The sequence below is a fragment of the Narcine bancroftii genome, chromosome 2, assembly GCF_036971445.1.
Source record: "Narcine bancroftii isolate sNarBan1 chromosome 2, sNarBan1.hap1, whole genome shotgun sequence".
Taxonomy (NCBI): Eukaryota; Metazoa; Chordata; class Chondrichthyes; order Torpediniformes; family Narcinidae; genus Narcine; species Narcine bancroftii.
Genome location: NC_091470.1, coordinates 341,666,211 through 341,687,372, shown reverse-complemented (window position 1 = coordinate 341,687,372; position 21,162 = coordinate 341,666,211). Strand labels below are relative to the sequence as shown.

Below are 21,162 nucleotides of genomic sequence, written 5' to 3'. Positions count from 1 at the left end.
GCATGCGCGATACTTCGCGCATGCGCGGTTGCGCACTTTTACTCGGCTCTGCGAGCCATTTTTGTAGTCCATTATTTACCGACCTGAGGGAACGGGTTTCTCTCTCCGCAGCGGGCCTCTTCGGACAGGTAAGGCCTTCACCTTTTTCCTCCTTTGTCTTCTCTTCCTCTCTTCTTACCGTTGCTTTCGATTTTTCTTTTTTTGTTGCCATCTTCTTTCCACCTTTATACTCACTTTTCTGTAACTTTTATTTCTGTGCCTTTGTGTTTTCCTTTGTTTTTCCCGACTTTTCTGGAGAGGGCTGGAGTTCACCGTCCGGCCACTACTCCATCACGTGACTCCTCCTTCTTGCTGCTACCTTCAGGAGTTATAGGTGCCACAAGACTTGCACCACCAGGTTCAGGAACGGCTGTTACCCCACCACCACCCGACTCCTCAACAACAAACTCAATCAGAAGCCGCTTTCAGGTGCTCGGACGCAGATAATGCACTGGCAGACGTGGCTAGGAGAGTGCAGCTGGGACATTCAAGTGGTCGCAGCGAAGACACCTGAAGGAGAGCCATGTCTGAGCGAACACCAGCTCCTGTGGACTGTGGCTGTAGTCCCACTGTTGCTTTCAGGTGCAACAGGGGATACTCTGAGCAGGAGATTATACCTACAGGAGGAGGGTTTGGTAAGTGCTCCTCCTGGCCGGGTTCTCCACTTTCAGGTGGCTACCCGTCAGTCGCATTGGGGTACAATAGGCGGCTTTTCAGTTGGGTATTCTGGCCACCTGAAAGAGGCTAGAGACTCATTTAAGGACTCTTACTGTGCACGTTATTGATTTTTGTTCTCTCTGCATTGCAGTCTCTTTATGTTATGGATGTTATGGATGGTTTTTATTTGCAGTACCAATAAGCGGTAAATCTGCCTCGCCTGCAGGAAAAAGTATCTCAGGGTTGTGTGTGATGTCATATTTGTACTCTGACAATAAATCTGAAATCTGAATCCAAGCAGTTTCTGGTCATCCAGCTATAGGAAGGACAACAATCAATTTGAGATTCCCAAAGATGTTGCCAGGATTGGAGAGGTGCAGTTAAAGGGAGGTTAGATAGGTTGGGTCTTTGTTCTCCAGAATGGCTTTGGAATGACCTAGAAAACCATGAGTGACATGGATAATGCTCACAATCTATTTCCCAGGGTGGATATTTTTAGAGAAATAAGGCATAGGTGAGAGGGGAAATGTTAAAGAGGGACCAAAGAGATCACTCTGAGGGCAGTCCATAGGAAAAACAATGCTGGAGAAACTCAGCAGGTCAAACAGCATACTTTTCATAGGAAATATGAACACACCTAACCAGGTTTTTGGACTTGAACCCTTCATCAAGGTATGAGCAAAATGTGGGCAGATGAGGGCGTCTTTTCCTTTTCATGTTTATGGACATTAACTATCCCATTCTTTCATAAATTGACAGCATTGTATCCAAGTTGAATTGTGCACATTTGAAACTCTTACATCTTTTCTTGGACATGGATTAACTCGCAACATGAAATTCCTTCTCTTCAAGGTACTGTGGCGATCGATGCACATGTTTGCAGCGGTGAACCGGCCCCACTTGTTACGCACAGTCAGTGGGGCAGCCACGGCAAGGATGGCGTTGTAGGACTATCTGTACCGGTCCAGACCGGAAGGACGCGTACGCACCTGCATCATCGGGATGCAAGCGCAGGGACGTTAGGGGTGGGACCAAGGATGGGCTTAAAGGCTGCAGCGTGGAATTCAAATTAAAACATTTGTGATACTCGAGCTCATAGCCTGTTGTCTCAGTCTCTTTGCTGCACTCGCTCACAACCCGCAACAATACTCGCTTCAATACATGGATAAAATGATGTCACTCATCAGCATTCTATTGGATGTGTATTGGTCCAAAGGTTCTCAACCTTTTTCTTTCCACTCAGATACCACTTTAAGTAATCCCTATGCCATCTGTGCTCTGTGATTAACAAGGGATTGCTTAAGGTGGTATGTGAGTGGGAAGGTTGAGAATCACTGCTTTTGGCCCAATGGTTACTGTAATATTTTGCTTGAGAAAAATTGTCATTGGCCCATTTCGATTAAGAGTGGTTTTCAAACTTTTTCTTTCTACTCACATGCCATCTTAAGTAATCCCTTACTAAATCACAGAGCAGTATGGCAGAGGAATATTTAAAATGGTATGAGAGTGGAAAGGTTGAGGTTGAGAAACACTGGGTTACACCCTTACCCCATGGTTAGAAATTTACTGGGTGTGGCGGCACACCATTAGGCAGGCAAACCAGCCCCGCTTGTAATCCACGTGGTGGGGCAGCCGGACAAAATGGCGCCGTCGGGGTGGGTTTCCCCTTCTTCTCAGCACAGGGCTCAGAAGCCCACGCTAGGGGACCACATGATGCCCGGGTGATGTCAGCGCCCCCCAGCACGGTTCTCAGCCAGATCCATCCGGGCTGGGAGTACAAGTCCAGCCGAGCAGCCTGAAATAAATCAGTTCTGCTCACTGACCTCAACCCGCCTGGTTGTGTGTTCTTTCAGTAGCAGTGTAGCTGCCGCTACATGGGGCACACTTCCAGTTACAAGGGGTTTTTAAAACAATTTGAAAAGGATGGTGTTTGTATTGACTTTTTATCAATTTAGCTTGTATTTTAAATGTTCTGGTCACATTTAGTAATCCTGATCTTTAGTCAGGGGAAGTACAATGATTGGATAGAAAGATTACAAAAGGATACCTATCCAAATGGTTTCTGTCCCAATTTCAACTTCTTCCAACCCATGATAATAGATGAGCTTAATGATGAAAAGTTGAGACCCAATGTTTAACAATTGCAACAGTAAACATTAAATTGTTATTTGAAATTTACACTCGTTTTTTTTAATATGCCTGGATTTCCCCACAATCTTGAAAAAGAAATCACCCATGGCATTCACATAAATCAGCAGGGAATATGTGGTAATGGTTAAAGATAATATCAGTGTTAGAATTATTTAATTAACAACTCAAACCAGGCACAGGCTCGGAAACATTCTTAGTTAGCAGATACTTTACACTATTCTGCAAATTCTAAAATGGAAAATTTGCTGACAACTTTGAGGTAATTTACACTTCCTAAATTTAAATTGAAGATTATAAATTATAAAATTATAAATATCTGACAAGGATACAGAAACATTTTTTCTGCAGATTATATAATTGCCTTTATGGAGGTAAATGATTTAATTGGACAAAATTGTGATTAAGGGGAGCTGGGCTATTTAGATGTGTGACGAGCTCTCCCAAAAAACTTACATTCAAGTACATCCAGCACTACACATACAATTCCCACTCACTACTCTTAGATGCGATCAAATCATACAGCCATTTCAGTTTAGGCCTCCGCCTGGAAACTAGCTACGGGGTGGATCAGAAATCTGGAATTTACCATTCTGACTGCAGCCCAAAAAGGCTGCTCCAGCATCCCACTGAAAGGAGAGGCACCTCATAGCGCCCTCCAGATCCCCGTGGAGGTGGGCCGACTGGTGGTGTAGCGCCACCATCATCAATACACAGCAGAGCAATGGCCATCTTCCCTACCCATAAGCCCCCACACAGCTGAAACCGCTCTAAGGTTCCCAGAACTGTTCCAGCTGTGTGGAGGATTATGGGTAGGGAAGACGGCCATTGCCCTGCCATGTTTTGAGCCCGCAGAGAGGAGTCCTGAAGGCCAAAGCGGCCCGGTGTGGCTGTCCCAGCCTGCACCAGCCGCCCCCTGGCAGTCCCCGCTGCCCTGAATACTCTTGCTGCCCCCGCAGGTCCCTGCTGCCCTGTCGGTCCCCGCTGATAGCTCCTGCTGCGCTGAGGGCTCCCTGACTTAAGAGGGAGAGGGGTGAATGGGGAGATGGGTCATGGGCTGATGGCACCATCAGCCCGCCCCTCACGCCTAGCGCAGCTGACAATTCAGATCGCTTGGTGGAGGGCTGTACTACGGAGATTATCCCTGGATTATGTGGCTCAGAGACCACCTCCGCATATGTGTTTGGAGTTTATCTGCCTTTACATCCCAGTTTTGGGCTATTGAGATGGCCTATAGACCAGCTCAATTGAAAAATGTAAAAATCAAGGAAAATAATTGTTTTGCTTGAGCAGGGCTATTAAGTGGTTAGTGTAGTGGTTAGTGGTCCTCCAGAATGGAGGACCATCGCCTTCCCAAGATCGTGCTATATGGCGAGCACTCCACTGGCCACCGAGACAGAGGTGCACCAAAGAAGTACAAGGACTGCCTAAAGAAAGCTCTTGGTGCCTGCCACATTGACCACCGCCAGTGGGCTGATATCACCTCAAACCGTGCATCTTGGCGCCTCACAGTTCTGCGGGCAGCAACCTCCTTTGAAGAAGACTGCAGAGCCCACCTCACTGACAAAAGACAAAGGAGGAAAAACCCAACACCCAATCCCAACCAACCAATTTTCCCTTGCAACCGCGTCTGCCTGTCCTGCATCAGACTTGTCAGCCACAAACGAGCCTGCAGCTGACGTGGACATTACCCCTCCATAAATCTTCGTCCGCAAAACCAAGCCAAAGAAGAAAGAGTGTAGTGGTTAGTGCACCAGCAACCCAGGTTCAAATCTGGCGTTGTCTGTAAGGAATTTGAACGCTCTCTCTGTATCTGAGTGGGTTACCTCTGGGTGCTCTGGTTTCCTCCCACCCTTCAAAACGTATGAGGGTTGTGGGTTAATTGGGCTATTTGGGCGGTCGGAAGAGCCTGTTACCATGCCGTCAATTAAAATTGAAGAGAATTATTAAACTAACGAGAAATAAGATACTAGATAATTAAATGAAAAAACAAGTTCAAGGTTTTATTCCTGTTTATAAATTGTAATGAAAATTATAAAAATCCCATTTGCAATCACATAATCTGTACTGAATTAAATGCAATCAAAGTTGACAATGTTAAATGAAGCAACAAATGGAAGTTAATCATTTGGCTTTGAATCCTGGCTATAGCACAGAGGAAGTCCTATAGCCAGGCAGAAGTCTAACCAATCAACCTCTCAGGTGAAAACAAATGACCCAGAGGTACAACAGGGAAATAATACAAAGGAAGTGGGTGGCAGGGTTAGCGCAATGCGACCAGGTTTAAATCCACAGCTGTTTGTGAAACAAAAGTATAAATTAAACGACCAAATTATTTACGGTTGTGGTTAGTGCAAAATAAAATGTGATGTTTCAGTACTGCAGATAGATCTTTTCTTTTGGTGGTCCCAGAGTTGGGGTTGATAATGGGTTTTTTGTCCTAATGAACAAGTACTTATTTTTTTAAATTACAGAGAGGTTCATTTTTTCTTTGTGATCTCCCAATATATAAAATATATAGATGTTCTCCACATCTGATAGTGGGGAGGATTTTGCCTGCAATGTCCTGGGCTGTTCTCCACAACAATTTGCAGGGCTTATTGCTCGGGGTATTGGTGACCCGTACCAGACCATACAAATTAGCTGTTATTGTACAAAGCGTTATTTTTAAAAGGTAATGTCTATATAGCTTTACAAGCCATTTATCAGTTGGTCAGTACACTTTCCTTCAGACATCTGTAGAAATTTGCCAGGGTTTCTGGTGTCATACCTAACCTCCAAACTCCTGAGGAAGTAGAGGCATTGACTGAAATGCTTTCTTCACGATGTCCATTTGGTCCAGGAAAGTTCCTCAGAGACAGTGACACCCAATAACTTAAATTTGCTCACCCTCTCCACCTCTGTTCCCCCAATGATCACTGCATTGTACACCAATGGCTTTCCCTTCCTGAAGTCAACAATCAGCTCCTTAGTTTTGGTGACATTGAATGCAAGGTTGCTGTTGGTGTACCATTCAGCCAAGTTTTCAATCTCCCGCCTGTATGCTGATTCATCTCCTTTCTTTATTCAACCCACAACTGTGGTATCATCGGTAAATTTGTAGATTGTGTTATTGTCATACCGAGCCCCAGAGTTGTAGGTGTAAAGTAAGTAGACCATGGAGCTAAGAAAGGGACTGAGATTGTGGAGGAGATGTTCTTATCAATCCTCATTGATTATGGTCTGGTGGTGAGAAAATCCATGATCCAATTACACAGTGGGGTTTTAGTCCCAGGTCTTAAAAGAGTTTGGTGATTAGTTTTGAGGGGTTGATACTGTTAAATGGTGAACTTTAGTCGATAAAGAGCATCCTGATGAATGCACCTTTGCTGTCCAGGTGTTCCAGGGCTTGAGTGGATGGAGCCAGTCAGGTGGCATCCGCCATAGACGTGTGGCTATGATAGGCGAACTGGAATGTATCCCTGTCACTGCTCACACAAGTTGATGTGCGTCAACATCAGCCTTTCAAAACATTTCATCATTGTCGGCCAGGTACTTGTCCGGGCCAGATACTTTCCTCAGATTCACTCTTCTGAAGACAGCATGCACGGCCTCCTCAGGGTATGGTTCTTCGCTGTTATTGTCGTCAATTCAGGCGAAGAGGGCATTGAGTTCCTCATTGATGTTGGCTGCTTTCTTCAATGGACAGGATAAAAAAAATCATAAAGTTATAATACCAATCTTGCAATTTTATAATTAATTAGTGATTGCATCAGTCTGATGTAATTACATTCAGAAAAAAGTCCTGGAATTTCCTGCCCAACAGCTTTTACAGCACACAAAGGCATACTGCGGATAGGAAAATCTATTTTGGAAATGAGCTTGGAATACAAATGCTACCCCCCCAAAATTGCAACAGGTAGGGAGTACAAGCCTTGAGGGCTATAATGTTCTCCCTTGTGCATGGTCCAGATTGTTATATATGCACACAGGTGTAAACGCTTTCTTTGTGATCTCCCAAGAGAATGGAAACTGTTCAGGGATTGTAGATTGGGGATAGATGGAAGAAATGATCAAGGACAGGTAGTCCTAAGGACATTAGTGGGGGAAGGAGATCACCATCAATAAATAGTTTAAGAACAAGCCTACAAGATAGAGCAAAAACTGCTGGAGGAACTCAGCAGGTTGGGCAATATCTCTTGGGATAGGGGTGAGAGGCAAGGTATTGAGGAATTTTCAGGTAGGGAAAGGAATAAAGGAATGGTCAACATTTCAGGTAGAGATCTCGCATCAACAGAGAGAGGACTTTCGCTATTGTATTTAATGTAAGGCTCCCATACTTGTTCGAATATTTCAATATTATTTCTTAAACTATATGTTATTTTTTCTAATGGACTCTGTAGAATTTCTGGTGTATTTTTGTTGAATGACAACATTGTCTGACTGAATTAATGCAACCTAGATTGTATACCTAAAATGGATGAGAGGGGGGGGTGGGGGGGTGGCTTGGGAGGAGGGAGGGGGGGGGGGGAGAAAAAGTCACTGTAAATGTGTGAAAAAGAAAAAGTGTATATCATGGCTATTGTGATTTATGGTGTGAAAAATAAAAAATTTAAAAAAAACAGAGAGAGGACTGAAACCCCAATACAGAGACTGGAAATTTCACAGCAATTAACCCCCCCCTCCCCCCACCACCAGCCTGGTTCCTTCAGCAGTTTGAAGACCCTCCTTCTCAAGGAATCAGACTTTTATTTCACACAGCCAAGTACACGTGGGTTGGTTGAACTGGCCAATTTAGTAGGTCCGTAGCTGGTAATCTGGTGGTGTGAAAGGTCCCAACCGGGCAGGATGAGTCAAAATCAACTGGGTTCAGACTCTTGGTAGGGGGCAAGTGTCAGAGCCTGGCCTTGACTGGGTAATCACTCTGTGCCAGAGACTTACCAGGTACCATTAGTGATGTCAGTGCTTGCATCAGTCTGACGGTTATATTTCACAGCCCAGCTGACCATGCTCTGACAGTCCCGGCGACTGCTCTGACAACCGGCTGATAGTAATGTCAGAGTGTGGCCGGCCGGGCTGTGAAATATAACTGGGCAGTTCGTGAGGCTGTCAGAGTGCAGCACGTAATACGTCACTCATAACACCACTGCTGGAGGTGGACCCCCCCTCCTTAAAATCCAAGGATCCCGAGGAACCAGGTAAATCATGTACAGTGAAAGGGTCCTGGGTGCAGCATGCACATAGATTTACCCACTTGCAAGGAGGGTTGGAGTTGTGAAAGGGGATTATAGAGACAGTTAGTTGAGGATTATGGGGATATATTACAACTTGATCAGGACAATGTCATTTGAGATTTTCATGCCATTTGACAAAATCTTCGTCCGCGAAGCCAAGCCAAAGAAAGAAGATATACCCAATCTTCTGTACATCTGTGGGATGCTTGTTGATTGTGGCTTAAAATACAAGAGCTGGAATGCCATGTTTCAGATTTATAGAACCAAAGAATAGTAGAGTGCAGAAACAGATCATTCAGCCCATCTAGTCTGTGCAAACTATTATCCTGCATAGTGCCATGCCCTCCCACTCTCCTCCCTTTCATGTACCTCTCCAAAATTTTCCTGAATGTCAAAATCAAGCCCACATTCACCATTTCAACAGGTAGCTAGTTCCACTCATCACTCTCTGTGTGAAGTTCCCCTTAATCATCTCACATTTTACCCTAACCCATGTCCACTAGTTCTCGTCTCAGTAAACCACGCTTGCTGGCATTTACTCTATGAATACCCTTCATAATTTTATATACCTCTATCAAATCTCCCCTCATACTTCTATGCTATGGGGAATAACTTGGTTAATATGTCCCTGTAACTGAGTTACTCAACTCCTGGCAACATCCTTGTAAATCTTCTCTGTATTCTGTCAATCTTATTGGTATCTTTAATGCAGTTAGATGACAAAATGACAATACTCCAAATTTTAGTTTCATCAATATCTTTTACAATTTCACCATCACATCCCAACTCCTCTACTATTTATAAACTGTGAATTAGGCTACACCTGGCTTGCAGCTCTGATCATGAGACTATAGAAAAATGACTGGAGAAGGTGCTGAGAAGATTCATTTTGATGTTACTTGGATGAGAACATTTCATTTCCAGGGAGACCAGATAGTCTGCGTAAACAAAGAGAAGCACAACTGGCAATAGGTCAGGCAGCATTCATGAATAGAAATGTCAGTATTTCAGGGTGGGACCATTTATATATCAAGACCCAAAATGTCAGCTATCTATTTCCTCGCCAATATTTAATATCACTACTATTCATAGGCTATGGCTTTGCCTTCAGTACCATAGTCTCTTGCAAACTCATTCCCAATCTGCTGGATCTTGGCCTCTCTCGAACTTTGATTTCGTAACAGACCGCAATCAGAGAAGGGCAAAGCAACTCTTCAATCTCACTCAAAACTGGCACTCTCGAGGATGTGTGTACTCATTTCCCTACTATACTCCCTCTACACTCATGACTGTTATAGCTAAGGCACCTTTAAATATGCTGATGACACCATGGTGGTGGGCCGGGTATCAAATAACACTGAGATTGTAAGTTTAGTGAGTCTACTGGCATGTGGCAAGATAACAACCTCTTTCTTAGTGCCAATAAAATGATCTGGGCCACGATGTACCCCAGGACGGCAAGGCGGGTGGTGCTGAACACACACTTCTCCTTGTTGTGAGGTTCAGCTCCGCGGCCATCTGGAGGAATTTTTCCAGGTTAGCATCGTGGTCCTGCTGGTCACGGCTGCAGATAGTGACATTATCCAGATAGGGGAACGTCGCATTTAGCTTACGCCGGTCTGCATGCGATCCATCTCCTGCTGGAAGATGGAGACCCCATTCGTGACCCCAAAAGGAACCCGGCGGAACTGGTACAGGTGCCCGTCCACCTCAAAGGAGGTATAGGGATTGTCCTTTGGGTGGATATGGATTTGGTGATACGCCAACTTCAGGTCAATCGTGGAGAAAATTCATTAGCGGGCAATCTCATTGACCATGTTGGCGATCCTCGTCAGGGGGTAGGCATCCAGCTGGATGTACCAATTAATGGTCTGGCTGTAATCCACAACCATCCTCGGCTTATTTCCCCCTTTGACCAACAGGTCTTGGGCTCTCTAAGGGCTGTTACTGGGCTCTATAACGCTTCCGCCAGGAGTCACCGCACCTCCTCATTGATGAAGTCCCTGTCTGCAGCGCAATAGCGCCTACTTCTGGCAGCGATCGGCTTGCAATTAGCGCACGATGTGGGAAGAGCACTGGTGGGGTGATGCGCAGTGCGGAGAAGCCGGAGGTTGACCGGGGCTGGTAGGTTGGCGTGCTGTGCCATGTGAGTGGAGGTTGGGGCCCCCCAAAGGCAAGGGTGACACTCTGCAGGTGGTACTGGAAATCCAGGCCCAGGAGGAGTGGTGCACAGAGTTTGGGCATGACCAGGAGCCTGAATCCCGTGTAAGTCTCCCCTCCCATCATTATATTGACCGAGCAGTGCCCGAGGGTACCAACAGTCTTATCCTTGGTGGCGAGGGCAATCGAGCAGGTGGTGGGGTGGATCTTTAACCTTAGGGAGTGGGCCACACTTGGGTGAATGAAGCTCTCGGTGCTGCCACTGTCCAACAGGCACTTTATTAACTGCCCATTGACTCGCACGTCCATCATCGAGCGCCCAAGAACGTGGGGAATGTCCCTGGTCAGCGTGGTGGCGGCCAGGACCATCTCAGAGTTGGAGTCGTCGCTCTCCGGAGGGATGGGGAGCGTTGATAGGGCGGCCTGGTCGTCGCCCGTGTTGACCATGTTGCCATTGGTCACTGGGTGCGTGCGGCGTGCGGCAGCTGATGGCACCTGGAGGCATGGGGAGCATCGGTAGAGCGGCCTGGTCATCACCTGTGTTGACCAAGTTGTTCTCCACATCGTCAGGGGCCCTCCGTGTCGGGCGCTGCCTGGCCCAAGATGGCAGCTGCACATTGGGAGCCACTGTGTGGCTGGCCTCCTTCCCCAGGCATGTCCGCTGTGCCAGGGGAAGCAACGTCATCACGGCCAGCGGCAGTGACATCACGCCGTGAGCCGGAATCGACCTCAGTGAGCAGCGAGGGCTGGTACATGCTTGGGGCACATGGTGCAACGGTTGCTGGCAGGGCCAGGGAAGATGGAAGTCGTCGCGGGGACAATGGCGCCGTCTGGCACGCACACGTGTGGGGGTGTCCGCGGGGGAGGTAGGGAGGTCATAGAGGACCGCTGAGCTGCCGGCACGTTAAGAAAGGTACATTTTTGCAAAGTGGCCTTTCTTGCCGCATCGGGAACAATACAGGTTCCTAGGTGGGTAGTTTTGGCGTGATCGTCGATCTGACCCACAATACTTATAGGGGCACCGGGTGCCTGCCGCAGGCATGTTCTCCTCCCCAGCTCAGCCTGGGGCTGCAGCTGCAGTGTGAGAGGGCCATGAGGGAGCCTGGGGAAATCCAGAATTGAAGGCTTCGACATGGAGGGGTGCTGCCTCCAGGGTTTGGACCACTTCCACATTCCTGGTTAGGGCATAGATGTTGTCCTCCAGCATCTTCTGCCGGATGGCCCTTGAGCATAGCCCTCGGACGAAGGTGTCCCGGATCAGCTTCTCGACCTCCTCTACACCTACCCCGGGTTCAGCCACACAATTGGGCCAACTCTCGCAAGTGTCCCAGGTAAGACTCAGCCATCTCTCCGGGTTGCTGGGCTTGGGTATTGAGGAGGTACCTTGCACAGACCACATTCATGGGGGGCTTGTACAAGTTCTCAAGAGTTTCCATTGCGCTCTTGTACATGGTGCAGCCTTTGGTTACCTGGAAGGCTTGGGGACCCAGCTTTGACCGGAGTAGGACCAACCTCTTCTGATCAGAGTCCAGGATGTTGCCCTCGTGTGTCTCGATGATTGCCTCGACCGCGTGCTACCAGATCTCTCGACCGCGTGCTACCAGATCTCAAAGTGTGTCTGGGCTTCCGGGTGGCGTGGCTCGACCTTGAGGCTCCCTGCGTACAGGAGTTTTTCCATGGCAGCCGTGGGAAAATTTTGTGGATTAAATTGTGGTGCGCTGTTAGACAGAATCAGACACACACAAGGTAAAGACTGAACAGGCTTTAATCCACAAAAACCTTCAAAGAGCCACTGCTGTCGCTGCCGCAACTCAGTGTGAGGCCTCCACAGGCTTGTATCCCCCGGAGGGTGATTGACACCCGACCGGGTGGGGCTTGATCTACTCAGGCCGACTGATTGGCCCGGCCGGCCAGGTGTTGTCCTGTCCTCTTACACTCCTGCAGGTACAGAGGTTGCCCCCTGAAGTAGGCTGGTGGTGCACCACCAGATTGGAAGGAACGACAGGAGGTAGTTAGTACGGCTGAGAACACAAGAACATCTGTCCCCTCCATGGATTCCAGCTACCCTCCCTGTTGCCTTGGAAAGGCAGACAACATATTGAAGGACCCATCACACCCCAGACACACTGTCTTTTCCCACCTCCCATCGGGTTGAAGATTATGAAAGCACACACCAACTGGCTAACAAAAGTTTCTTCCTTGCAACCATCAGGCTCCTGAATAAAATGGTGCTTTGCCTGCTGCTAATTGAACTTCCCTTTACATTGTAATCTTACACTCTGTAAATTGGTGCTCCATAGACAGCTGTATGCAATGTTAAATATAGCCTGTTGGTCTGTTTGCAGAAGAACCCCTCATTGTACCAGGTATTTTGAGGCAAATAAAATTAAAATTAGGGGGGGGGGCGGGGAATAATTAGTATTGTCATATAGATTTAAGGTGCAAAGTAAGAAGTTGGAGGGCATTTCGAGCAAGAATTCACCAGAGAATAACACTGAACCACAAAGATTTTGCTTCCTGAACACTTTGGATGTATTTTCTGGATTTTGGGCTACTGATCATGAAAATTACCTTAAAAATTTCCTATCATTTACCTGTTTTTGTGATTTCCTGTCATATTTTAAATCTACTATATATTGGCTAGTCCAAGCTTGCCTGGGCATGCACTCAGTGTAGGTGCTTTGCAAATGTTGTCTTAGGCCTGGGCATGCATGGAAGACATTTAAATATGTTGTTGAGAATTTTCTTGACAACATGCTTCAACCATACAAACCATAAAGTGCAACATGTCATTGAAAATTTGTTTTATTGAAAATTTGTTTTCTGCATAGTCTTTTTCCCTTGCAATTCTCGGTGCAGACAGTAATGAACATGACGAAAGGTTTCACCTGCACATTGCAACCATGGAATAGCAGAATCAGGGCAACTAGAATCCATCAACACTGGCCAAATATTGTTGGGATACTGACACGAGAGGCACCAGATGCTGAGTACAAACGAAAATTAGCAGCTAAAGGTTTTTAGGCCAGTTGAACTAACGCAATGTGACAGCATCAATAATGCAATTAAGCATGCTAAATTTAATAAGTTAATTTAATATTTCTCGGACTTCCTATGAGATACAGCAAATCTGAACTGATCCTTGTGTTCAGCTTGAAGCTGTCTATCATAATCCTTGTTTGTTTTTCAGGAAAGAAACCTTTTGAAAACATTTGTTGTGCAGTGTAATTGGATTCTGTAAAGCACTGCTCAGTAGTGAAAAAAGATAGTCTCATGATATTTGACAAGCATCGTCAAATACTTGGATTGGCAAGGCACAGAAGATAACAGATCCCCTAAATGTGATTGATATAGGCAGCTACAGTAAGTGTCATGGACATCATTTCTGTGGTCTATAACTTGATCACTAAACATGCCCATGTTCCTTGTAAATACAAGGTTGATGATATTTTCTATAATATTTTCTACAATACAAAAATAATGCCATACCATAGACCACATTTTTAAAAGAAAAAATAAACATGCTCCAAACTCCAGTCATTTTGAATGACAGCATTCTTACCATTGTGGTTAGTGTAATGCTTGCCACATTGACCACCGCCAGTGGGCTGATATCGCCTCAAACCGTGCATCTTGGCACCTCACAGTTTGGCGGGCAACAACCTCCTTTGAAGAAGACCGCAGAGCCCACCTCACTGACAAAAGGCAAAGGAGGAAAAACCCAACACCCAACCCCAACCAACCAATTTTCCCCTGCAGCCGCTGCAACCGTGTCTGCCTGTCCCGCATCGGACTTGTCAGCCACAAACGAGCCTGCAGCTGACATGGACTTTTACCCCCTCCATAAATCTTCGTCCGCGAAGCCAAGCCAAAGAAGATTACAGAACCAAGGATTGAGTTTTAAATTGCCCATTCTCCCTGTGAACAGTTAGCCTGTTCCACCATGTGCTCTGGCTTCATCCCACATTCCAAGATACACAGGTTAGGAAGTTAATTGGAGACATGGGTGTATTTGGTCTGTGCAGGCTGGAAAGGCTTGATACCATGCTGATCTGTAAATCAAGAAGAGAATTCCACTGGGGCATGGGGTGAGGGGGAAAGGGTTTCAGAAATCCCAGTCAAATTGTGTGAAAAGAATGAAAGACTTGCAATTATAGAGATCCATTCAAGGCCTCGGGCCATGCCAAAGCTCTTTACAGTCAATTAAGTTCTTTTGAAATGCAGTCAACTCTGGCATAGGAAACATCCGTCAATTTGCACTTAATATTGAAAATTCTAAGTGAAGCAGGAGAGAGAATTTACCCCATTTTTGAATGGGATCATGGGATCTTTCACTCCTATCTGTCCAGCACCCGAAATGAGCAAAAGGCACCTGTAACAATGCATCACACCCTTAGAGTTGCTCTGGGGAATTGAAGTAGAATTTTGTGGTCAAGTCCTTGGAATTGACTGGGAACTTCTTGACAGAGGAACTCTACACCTCATTTGTGAAAAAGGTGATCTCATTCCCCATGTAATGTTCCCAGAGAAAGAAAAGTTGGTAACTATAATAAGTTGTATCTGGAACTGCAGCTCTGGATTGGAGTACTGTACACCAAAGTTCCTGCTTGGTTAGAATGTCAACATGAATAGTTAAATACTTTGGACAACAAACTTCTGATTTAATAAGGCTCTCAGCAATGCAATAAAGAACGAAAACAAACATTTTACAAGTTAATAACAATTTTACTCGGTACTGATTGAATATTAACCATTCATCAAATGATCAGTTAGATCATTCTTTAACTTTTACTTGGAAGGGCATTCAAGTCAGACTTCTGCAAAGTGTCATGCTCTCTCTCCAACTTCAAACTTAAAAGTGCTATGCAAATTTTGTGTGGCACTGCTATTAATGATACCCGATTCAATCCACTGGATATTAAAATTTTATGAAACAAAAAAATTATACCAAACCATATCTAGCTATACAATTAAAAAAAACAATTCGTAGACTTTTGCTAAACAAACCAGACACTGACTTCTGGCAAGGTTACTGCCGATCAGCAGTTGAGTGATTGTGGGGGAATTCAAATGAAGAGCACAGACTGTGAGTGTTAAGGGTCATGAAGTTAAAAGTTAAACAATGAATGATTATAAGCAAGTTTGAATGCAAGGAATCTGCGGGTGTGTGCTGTGCACAAGGAATTTACACCAGAGGACAAAGGAAACCATTTCATATCAGAATTCTGAATTCAATTCCATCTCTTCTTCACTGGTATGTCCTGACAGAAAATGCACTGTGGCTTCTTTTTACACCAGAGGGAAAATTGTAGTTGCATTGGTAGGTTAATGCAAGTGGAATATATTGAAGATTTTTGATAAAGAAGGTGGTTTTCATCCTTTTAGAGTGGTACATGCAATTGGGCTAAAGAAGCATGCAAACCAAACAAATACAGGAAGCGCTGGGAATATTCTGCTGAGAAATGGCTGTGAGAAATGTCATCAACTTTAAACATTTAAATCTGTTTCTCAGGCCAACCTGAGTTTCATGATTTACTCTTTCAGATGTTTAACAATCCATTTTTGGGGGGGCTTTTCTTACCTGTACTCAATTTTGGAAATCTCTCAGTATTTAAACACAGAACATTGAGCAGGTCAGCTCAGGAACAGGATCTTCTGACCATGATGCCAATTCAAACTAATCCCATCTGCCTACACATACATGGTCCATATTTATATTTCTCTATTCCCGGTTTGTTCATGGGTCTGTCTGTTACTTGTTAAAATTACTATTGTATCTATCTGTACCATCTGCTCTGGCAGCATGTTACAGGCACCTACCACTCAGTGGAAAGAACTTGCCTCATACATATACAGTGCAGCACAGGTTCTTCGGCTCACACAATGTGGTGCCGGTCTGTATAAACATATCCCAATATTAATCTACCCCTTCCCAACCTCAATGCCCATAACTCTCTTTTTCTAACGTCCATGTGTTTATTTGTTTTTTAAACCAGCTTCCAGCACTAACTTTGTGCTGCTCATAATTCTTGGTGCATTACATTAGCAATATGCCATCTCTTTCTCCGACCCTCGCAAAAGCCTGCTACTGCAAAATCCTGCAGATCAAAAGGACATACATGGAATGTGAGAAAAAAAATTAGGTAGGTCATGGTAAGAGGGAGGTGAAAAAGCAATCTAATTTATTGGGAGGGATGAAGGAACAAGCTTCAGCATCTGATCAACATATGTTGAGGTGGTCTGAGGGAAGTTGCCACAGTTTTCAATTTGATTAAGCTCACAGGGTTTTCCAGGACAGATTTCCCATTTTGAAATTACAATTAAACTAGTCTCAGGAGTTCCTCCAGCATTTCTGTTTTTGAACTACAATCAGTGTCTGCAGTCTTTCTTGCTTCACCCCAGGGCCACAAATGCATAATTCATGATGATCAATCTGTTATTTGTATTCCAAGAATCCACTCAAAACTCAGTCCGAACCATGCACTGCAACTAATGAATCACACTACTGGTACTGAGCACCAACTACTGTGTATTCATGCAAGGATCATGAATAGAACAATTGCAAACTTCAGGTCCAATTCAGAAATATCCAACTTTTCTTAGTATATCTTCTATTAAATATATAAAGTTAAAGATTTCACCCATGCAATAAAATCTACAAAACTTGCAAAATTAAAGAATTTAATGAAACAACACAGAGAATGGTAATTCACACCTACCCCCCCTCCCCACCCATGGCACTCCCCAAATATGCACAGCAAACATGTGGAAGGTATCAATAGATCTACTTTATTTAAAGATTTAAATTGTGCATCAGCTGCCCTACAATTTTCACAAATCAGAACGACAGAAATTCCAGGGAAATTTTATCATCCATCTTCATGTCTCTGCTATAAGTCAGAAACTTTCCCCAAAGATTATCCCCATCTGATCATTACTGACAATTTCTTGTACAAGATTCACCACTCTGTAAAGTAAAAAGCATGAGAGAAATTTCTAATGCTGATTTTTATACACAGTTCCAATATTCATAGAAGAGAAAGACCACACATAGTGACTCTTAACACCTTTACAGTAAAAGCACAACCAACATGAAACCAACCTTGTTTCTATGCACCAAGGACAAACAAAGTTCTTTCAATCAATCACTGGCTTCAGACCTCTTTTACAGTATGGCTGCAATCACCACAAATAGTTAGAAGGAGACTTACTTTGATAAAGCAATCATTTAGAGACAAGTTGTGCCTGACAGAATCTTTCCAGCCTTTGTAATGCCCTTTGAAAAATGGAAACATGACACTGATTTCATGGAGAATCTGTAAAAAAATGTCACATTTAGAAACTAGTCAGATTCCCTCAGTATTTAAAGTAATTAAAATGAGGTGGTTCCAAACATACCTGGGATAACTTCAGTCTCTTTTCTGGAGAATTAAGGATCGCAATGGTGATGAGAGCAAGGTATGTATATGGTGGTTTAGGGTATCTTTGGTAGTTCTTTTTCTTCACAGGTTGTGCAGCCTCATCTCCTAGTTTTTCTTCATCACAGTCCTCTGCAGAGTTGGTGTCCACTTTCTCCTGCACCAGACTTGAAGGGCCATTGATATTACTGATGGCAGCATCAGAGAATGGTTCCATCGTTGGAGCGTTGGTCAGACTTTCCAAATGCAGACTTTGGGATGAAAAATCCCTCTGATTAGGAGAGCACAGTTGCTTGAAGTCAAGCAGAGAAGCTTTGGCAGGAGGGAGAGGGAAAGCCAATGTATTGCCCCATTCTTGCTTTGGAGGGTGAACATTGTTTCTGTCTGATGCTGGAGACGGGGCTGGAAACATCCCATATCCGTCTGCTTCCCAGCTCATTCTCATGCTGATCAATACTAGGAGAGCCACACCAATAGACTGCTGCCAGAGTTGTTTTCTTAGAAGACAATCAACATTTGCATGATGATCTTAAGTGTTATCAGTCTTAACACATGGGGATTAGTCAATTAATACAGCAGTGGGATCTTAAAGAATAGCAGAGTTTGGTAACCTAATAGAGTTAATGAGCTTCACATAATTGTGTCCTCTTCAGTCTTTTTTTAACCAAATAATGCATTCTTAATTATGACTTTAAATAAGTTAACTAGAATTCTTTACTATTTTCAGATAAAATTTGTTTTCCTCATTTTAAAGGGGTAGAGAGGTTGCTCTAATAATAAACAAAACACAAAAATAGCTTCACCAAAAACAATGAATTCCCAACAAAAATGATGAACGCCTCTTTGACTCAAAAATATACATGTTGCCCAACTACTGTTTCTTTGACCTTTCTCTCCTCCAGAGACCATCCCTTTAAATCTTATCTTTTTTAAATCTTTTATCTTGATTTGGGGGAATTAAAATGTGGTTTCACTCCCCTTGAATCTGTTCCTAGTTCTTCTTTTATTAATCATTTGGGCATTTCATACCAGGCCTCCACCTGAAGGCTGGCTACAAGTGCGGATGGAAAACTTAACATTTGCCTTTTATCTTCCCTCTTTGGCTTGGCTTCGCGGACGAAGATTTATGGAGGGGTAATGTCCACATCAGCTGCAGGCTCGTTTGTGGCTGACAAGTCCGATGCGGGACAGGCAGACACGGTTGCAGCGGTTGCAAGGGAAAATTGGTTGGTTGGGGTTGGATGTTGGGTTTTTCCTCCTTTGTCTTTTGTCAGTGAGGTGAGCTCTGCAGTCTTCTTCAAAGGAGGTTGCTGCCCGCCGAACTGTGAGGCGCCAAGATGCACGGTTTGAGGCGATATCAGCCCACTGGCGGTGGTCAATGTGGCAGGCACCAAGAGATTTCTTTAGGCAGTCCTTGTACCACTTCTTTGGTGCACTCTGTCTCGGTGGTCAGTGGAGAGCTCACCATATAACACGATCTTGGGAAGGCGATGGTCCTCCATTCTGGAGACGTGACCTACCCAGCGCAGTTGGATCTTCAGCAGCGTGGATTCAATGCTGTCGGCCTCTGCCATCTCGAGATGTTGGTGATGAAGTCGCTCCAATGAATGTTGAGGATGGAGCGGAGACAACGCTGGTGGAAGCGTTCTAGGAGCCGTACGTGATGCCGGTAGAGGACCCATGATTCGGAGCCGAACAGGAGTGTGGGTATGACAACGGCTCTGTATATGCTAATCTTTGTGAGGTTTTTCAGTTGGTTGTAAGGTTGCTCCAGTGTTGCATTCATGTTGAGAGGAACCTCATAGTGCCCTCCGGATCCGATGGAGGCAGGGTGAATGGTGCTGTAGTGCCACCCGTCATAAATATGTGGAAGAGCAACGGCTGTCTTCCCTACCCATAATCCCCCATGCAGCTGGAACCACTCTGTGTTTCCCAGAACAGTTCCAGCTGCTTGGGGAATGAGAGGTAGGGGAGACAGCCATTGCTCTGCCGCATTTTGAGCCACAGAGAGCAGCCCTGAAGGCCAAAGCGGCCTGGTGAGGCTGTCACAGCCTACACCGGCCGCCCCCTGATGGCTCACACGAGCCTCCACTGCCTTGATTACTCCCGCCTGCTGCCCCTGCCTTGAGGGGATCATGAAGGGAGAGGGGTGAATGGGGAGAGAGGTCACAGGCTGAAGGTGTCATCAGCCCACCCCTAACCAGCCGACTGCAGTGGCTTTACATTCAAGCCAGGTGGCAGATCGCAGCGCACCATCAATTATCCTTCTCCGAGAAGGGTTGGATTTGGCTCCTCGGAGCTGGCCACGGTGCATTCAGAAAGGTAAGCTTCTAGGCGTAAGGGAGGAGAACCTCCACCTTTAGAGTCGAGCATTTTCCTTGCTTGGAAAGGCCTATTGTCTCACTCATTTTTACTTTTTGCTCCATTCTCTGCCTTCCCCTCCTGCGACAAAGTCCTTAATTCTTTGGATGTTCTATAATACTGTAAAAGGCTAAACTTCTACATGTTCTTATCCCTTTTTTTCTCTTTTGTTTTGCCATAATTTTCTGGGTTTTTTTCTTATTTTGTTGCTTTCAAATCTGTCTTCCCTCCATTTTCAAAATTTATTTTTAGTTTAATAGTTTATTATTTCAAGTATAAACTCCGCCAATGGTTATCTCCAAAATCTCACACGACTCTACTGCCTTAAATGGAGCTATTTTCTTCTGTTTAGTCCTCCTTTGCAACCCCTGACCTCACTCCACCTTCCCTTCCCACCACTGATGAGAGTTTCTGTTCTCTCAGACTATGAATTCAAAGGTTAAAAGTTCAAAGGTTCCTTTTATTATCATGTAATAATACAAAAAATGTTATATATACATGATATACTTAAACTTTTGTCTGCCATAAAGGCCAAGAGCATTGCCCAGCACCCTTAACAATAAGAGGAGAAACAACAGAGTCCCTTTCAAGACACTGAGTGTCGGTGGATTTCCCCTATCACCCTCAAACCTCTCATCCCCCCCTCCCCCAGCACTCACACAACCTCTGCAGCCACACAAGACTTGTATAATTCGTTGGCAGCCCAAGTCCCAGTTCCAATATCATCAGGAAGGTTTCAGCACCCGAGACCCTTCAAGAGCCCATCTTGCCTTCAGCACCCTCTCGAATCCTGAATCCTGTTTCCCATGAACCAGTCTCCAGCAGTCTGCAGCTTCTGTGAGTCTTTCAGCCACTGAGCCCCTCGCTGGTCTGCTGTTGTGGTCACCTTCCTGGAGGTTCATCTCCTGGACTTCTACTTCTTAACCCTTGTTTGCATGTTCCAAACTCCTACCTCCTTCCAGATGAAAATTCTCAGTCTCCTCTAATCTTTACATCAGTTCTTTTAAAATTAAAAGAACTGATGCATTGTAATTTCTTTCTGTATTTATGTTTCCTCTGCTAAGGGAAATAGCTCCTTCCAATTGACTAATCCTTCATAATTTTATACTCTGAATCAAATCCCCACTCTGTATCCCAACGAAACAACCCCAACACAGCCTCATTTT

General features: G+C 44.9%; 1 protein-coding gene across 1 annotated transcript in view; it reads right to left on the bottom strand.

Annotated features, from left to right (window-relative positions):
- foxh1 (forkhead box H1) overlaps nt 1–20,898 on the bottom strand; it is a 28,891-nt gene extending 7,993 nt beyond the window's left edge. Inside the window, exons 1-4 of the mRNA XM_069915701.1 lie at nt 20,767–20,898; nt 19,692–19,758; nt 17,616–18,163; nt 17,429–17,533 (exon numbers count right to left, since the gene is read on the bottom strand). Of these exons, the coding sequence (XP_069771802.1) occupies nt 17,429–17,533; nt 17,616–18,163; nt 19,692–19,758; nt 20,767–20,898 (852 nt within the window). The remainder of the gene's footprint in view (nt 1–17,428; nt 17,534–17,615; nt 18,164–19,691; nt 19,759–20,766) is intronic.
- Nucleotides 20,899–21,162: the final 264 nt, after the last annotated feature.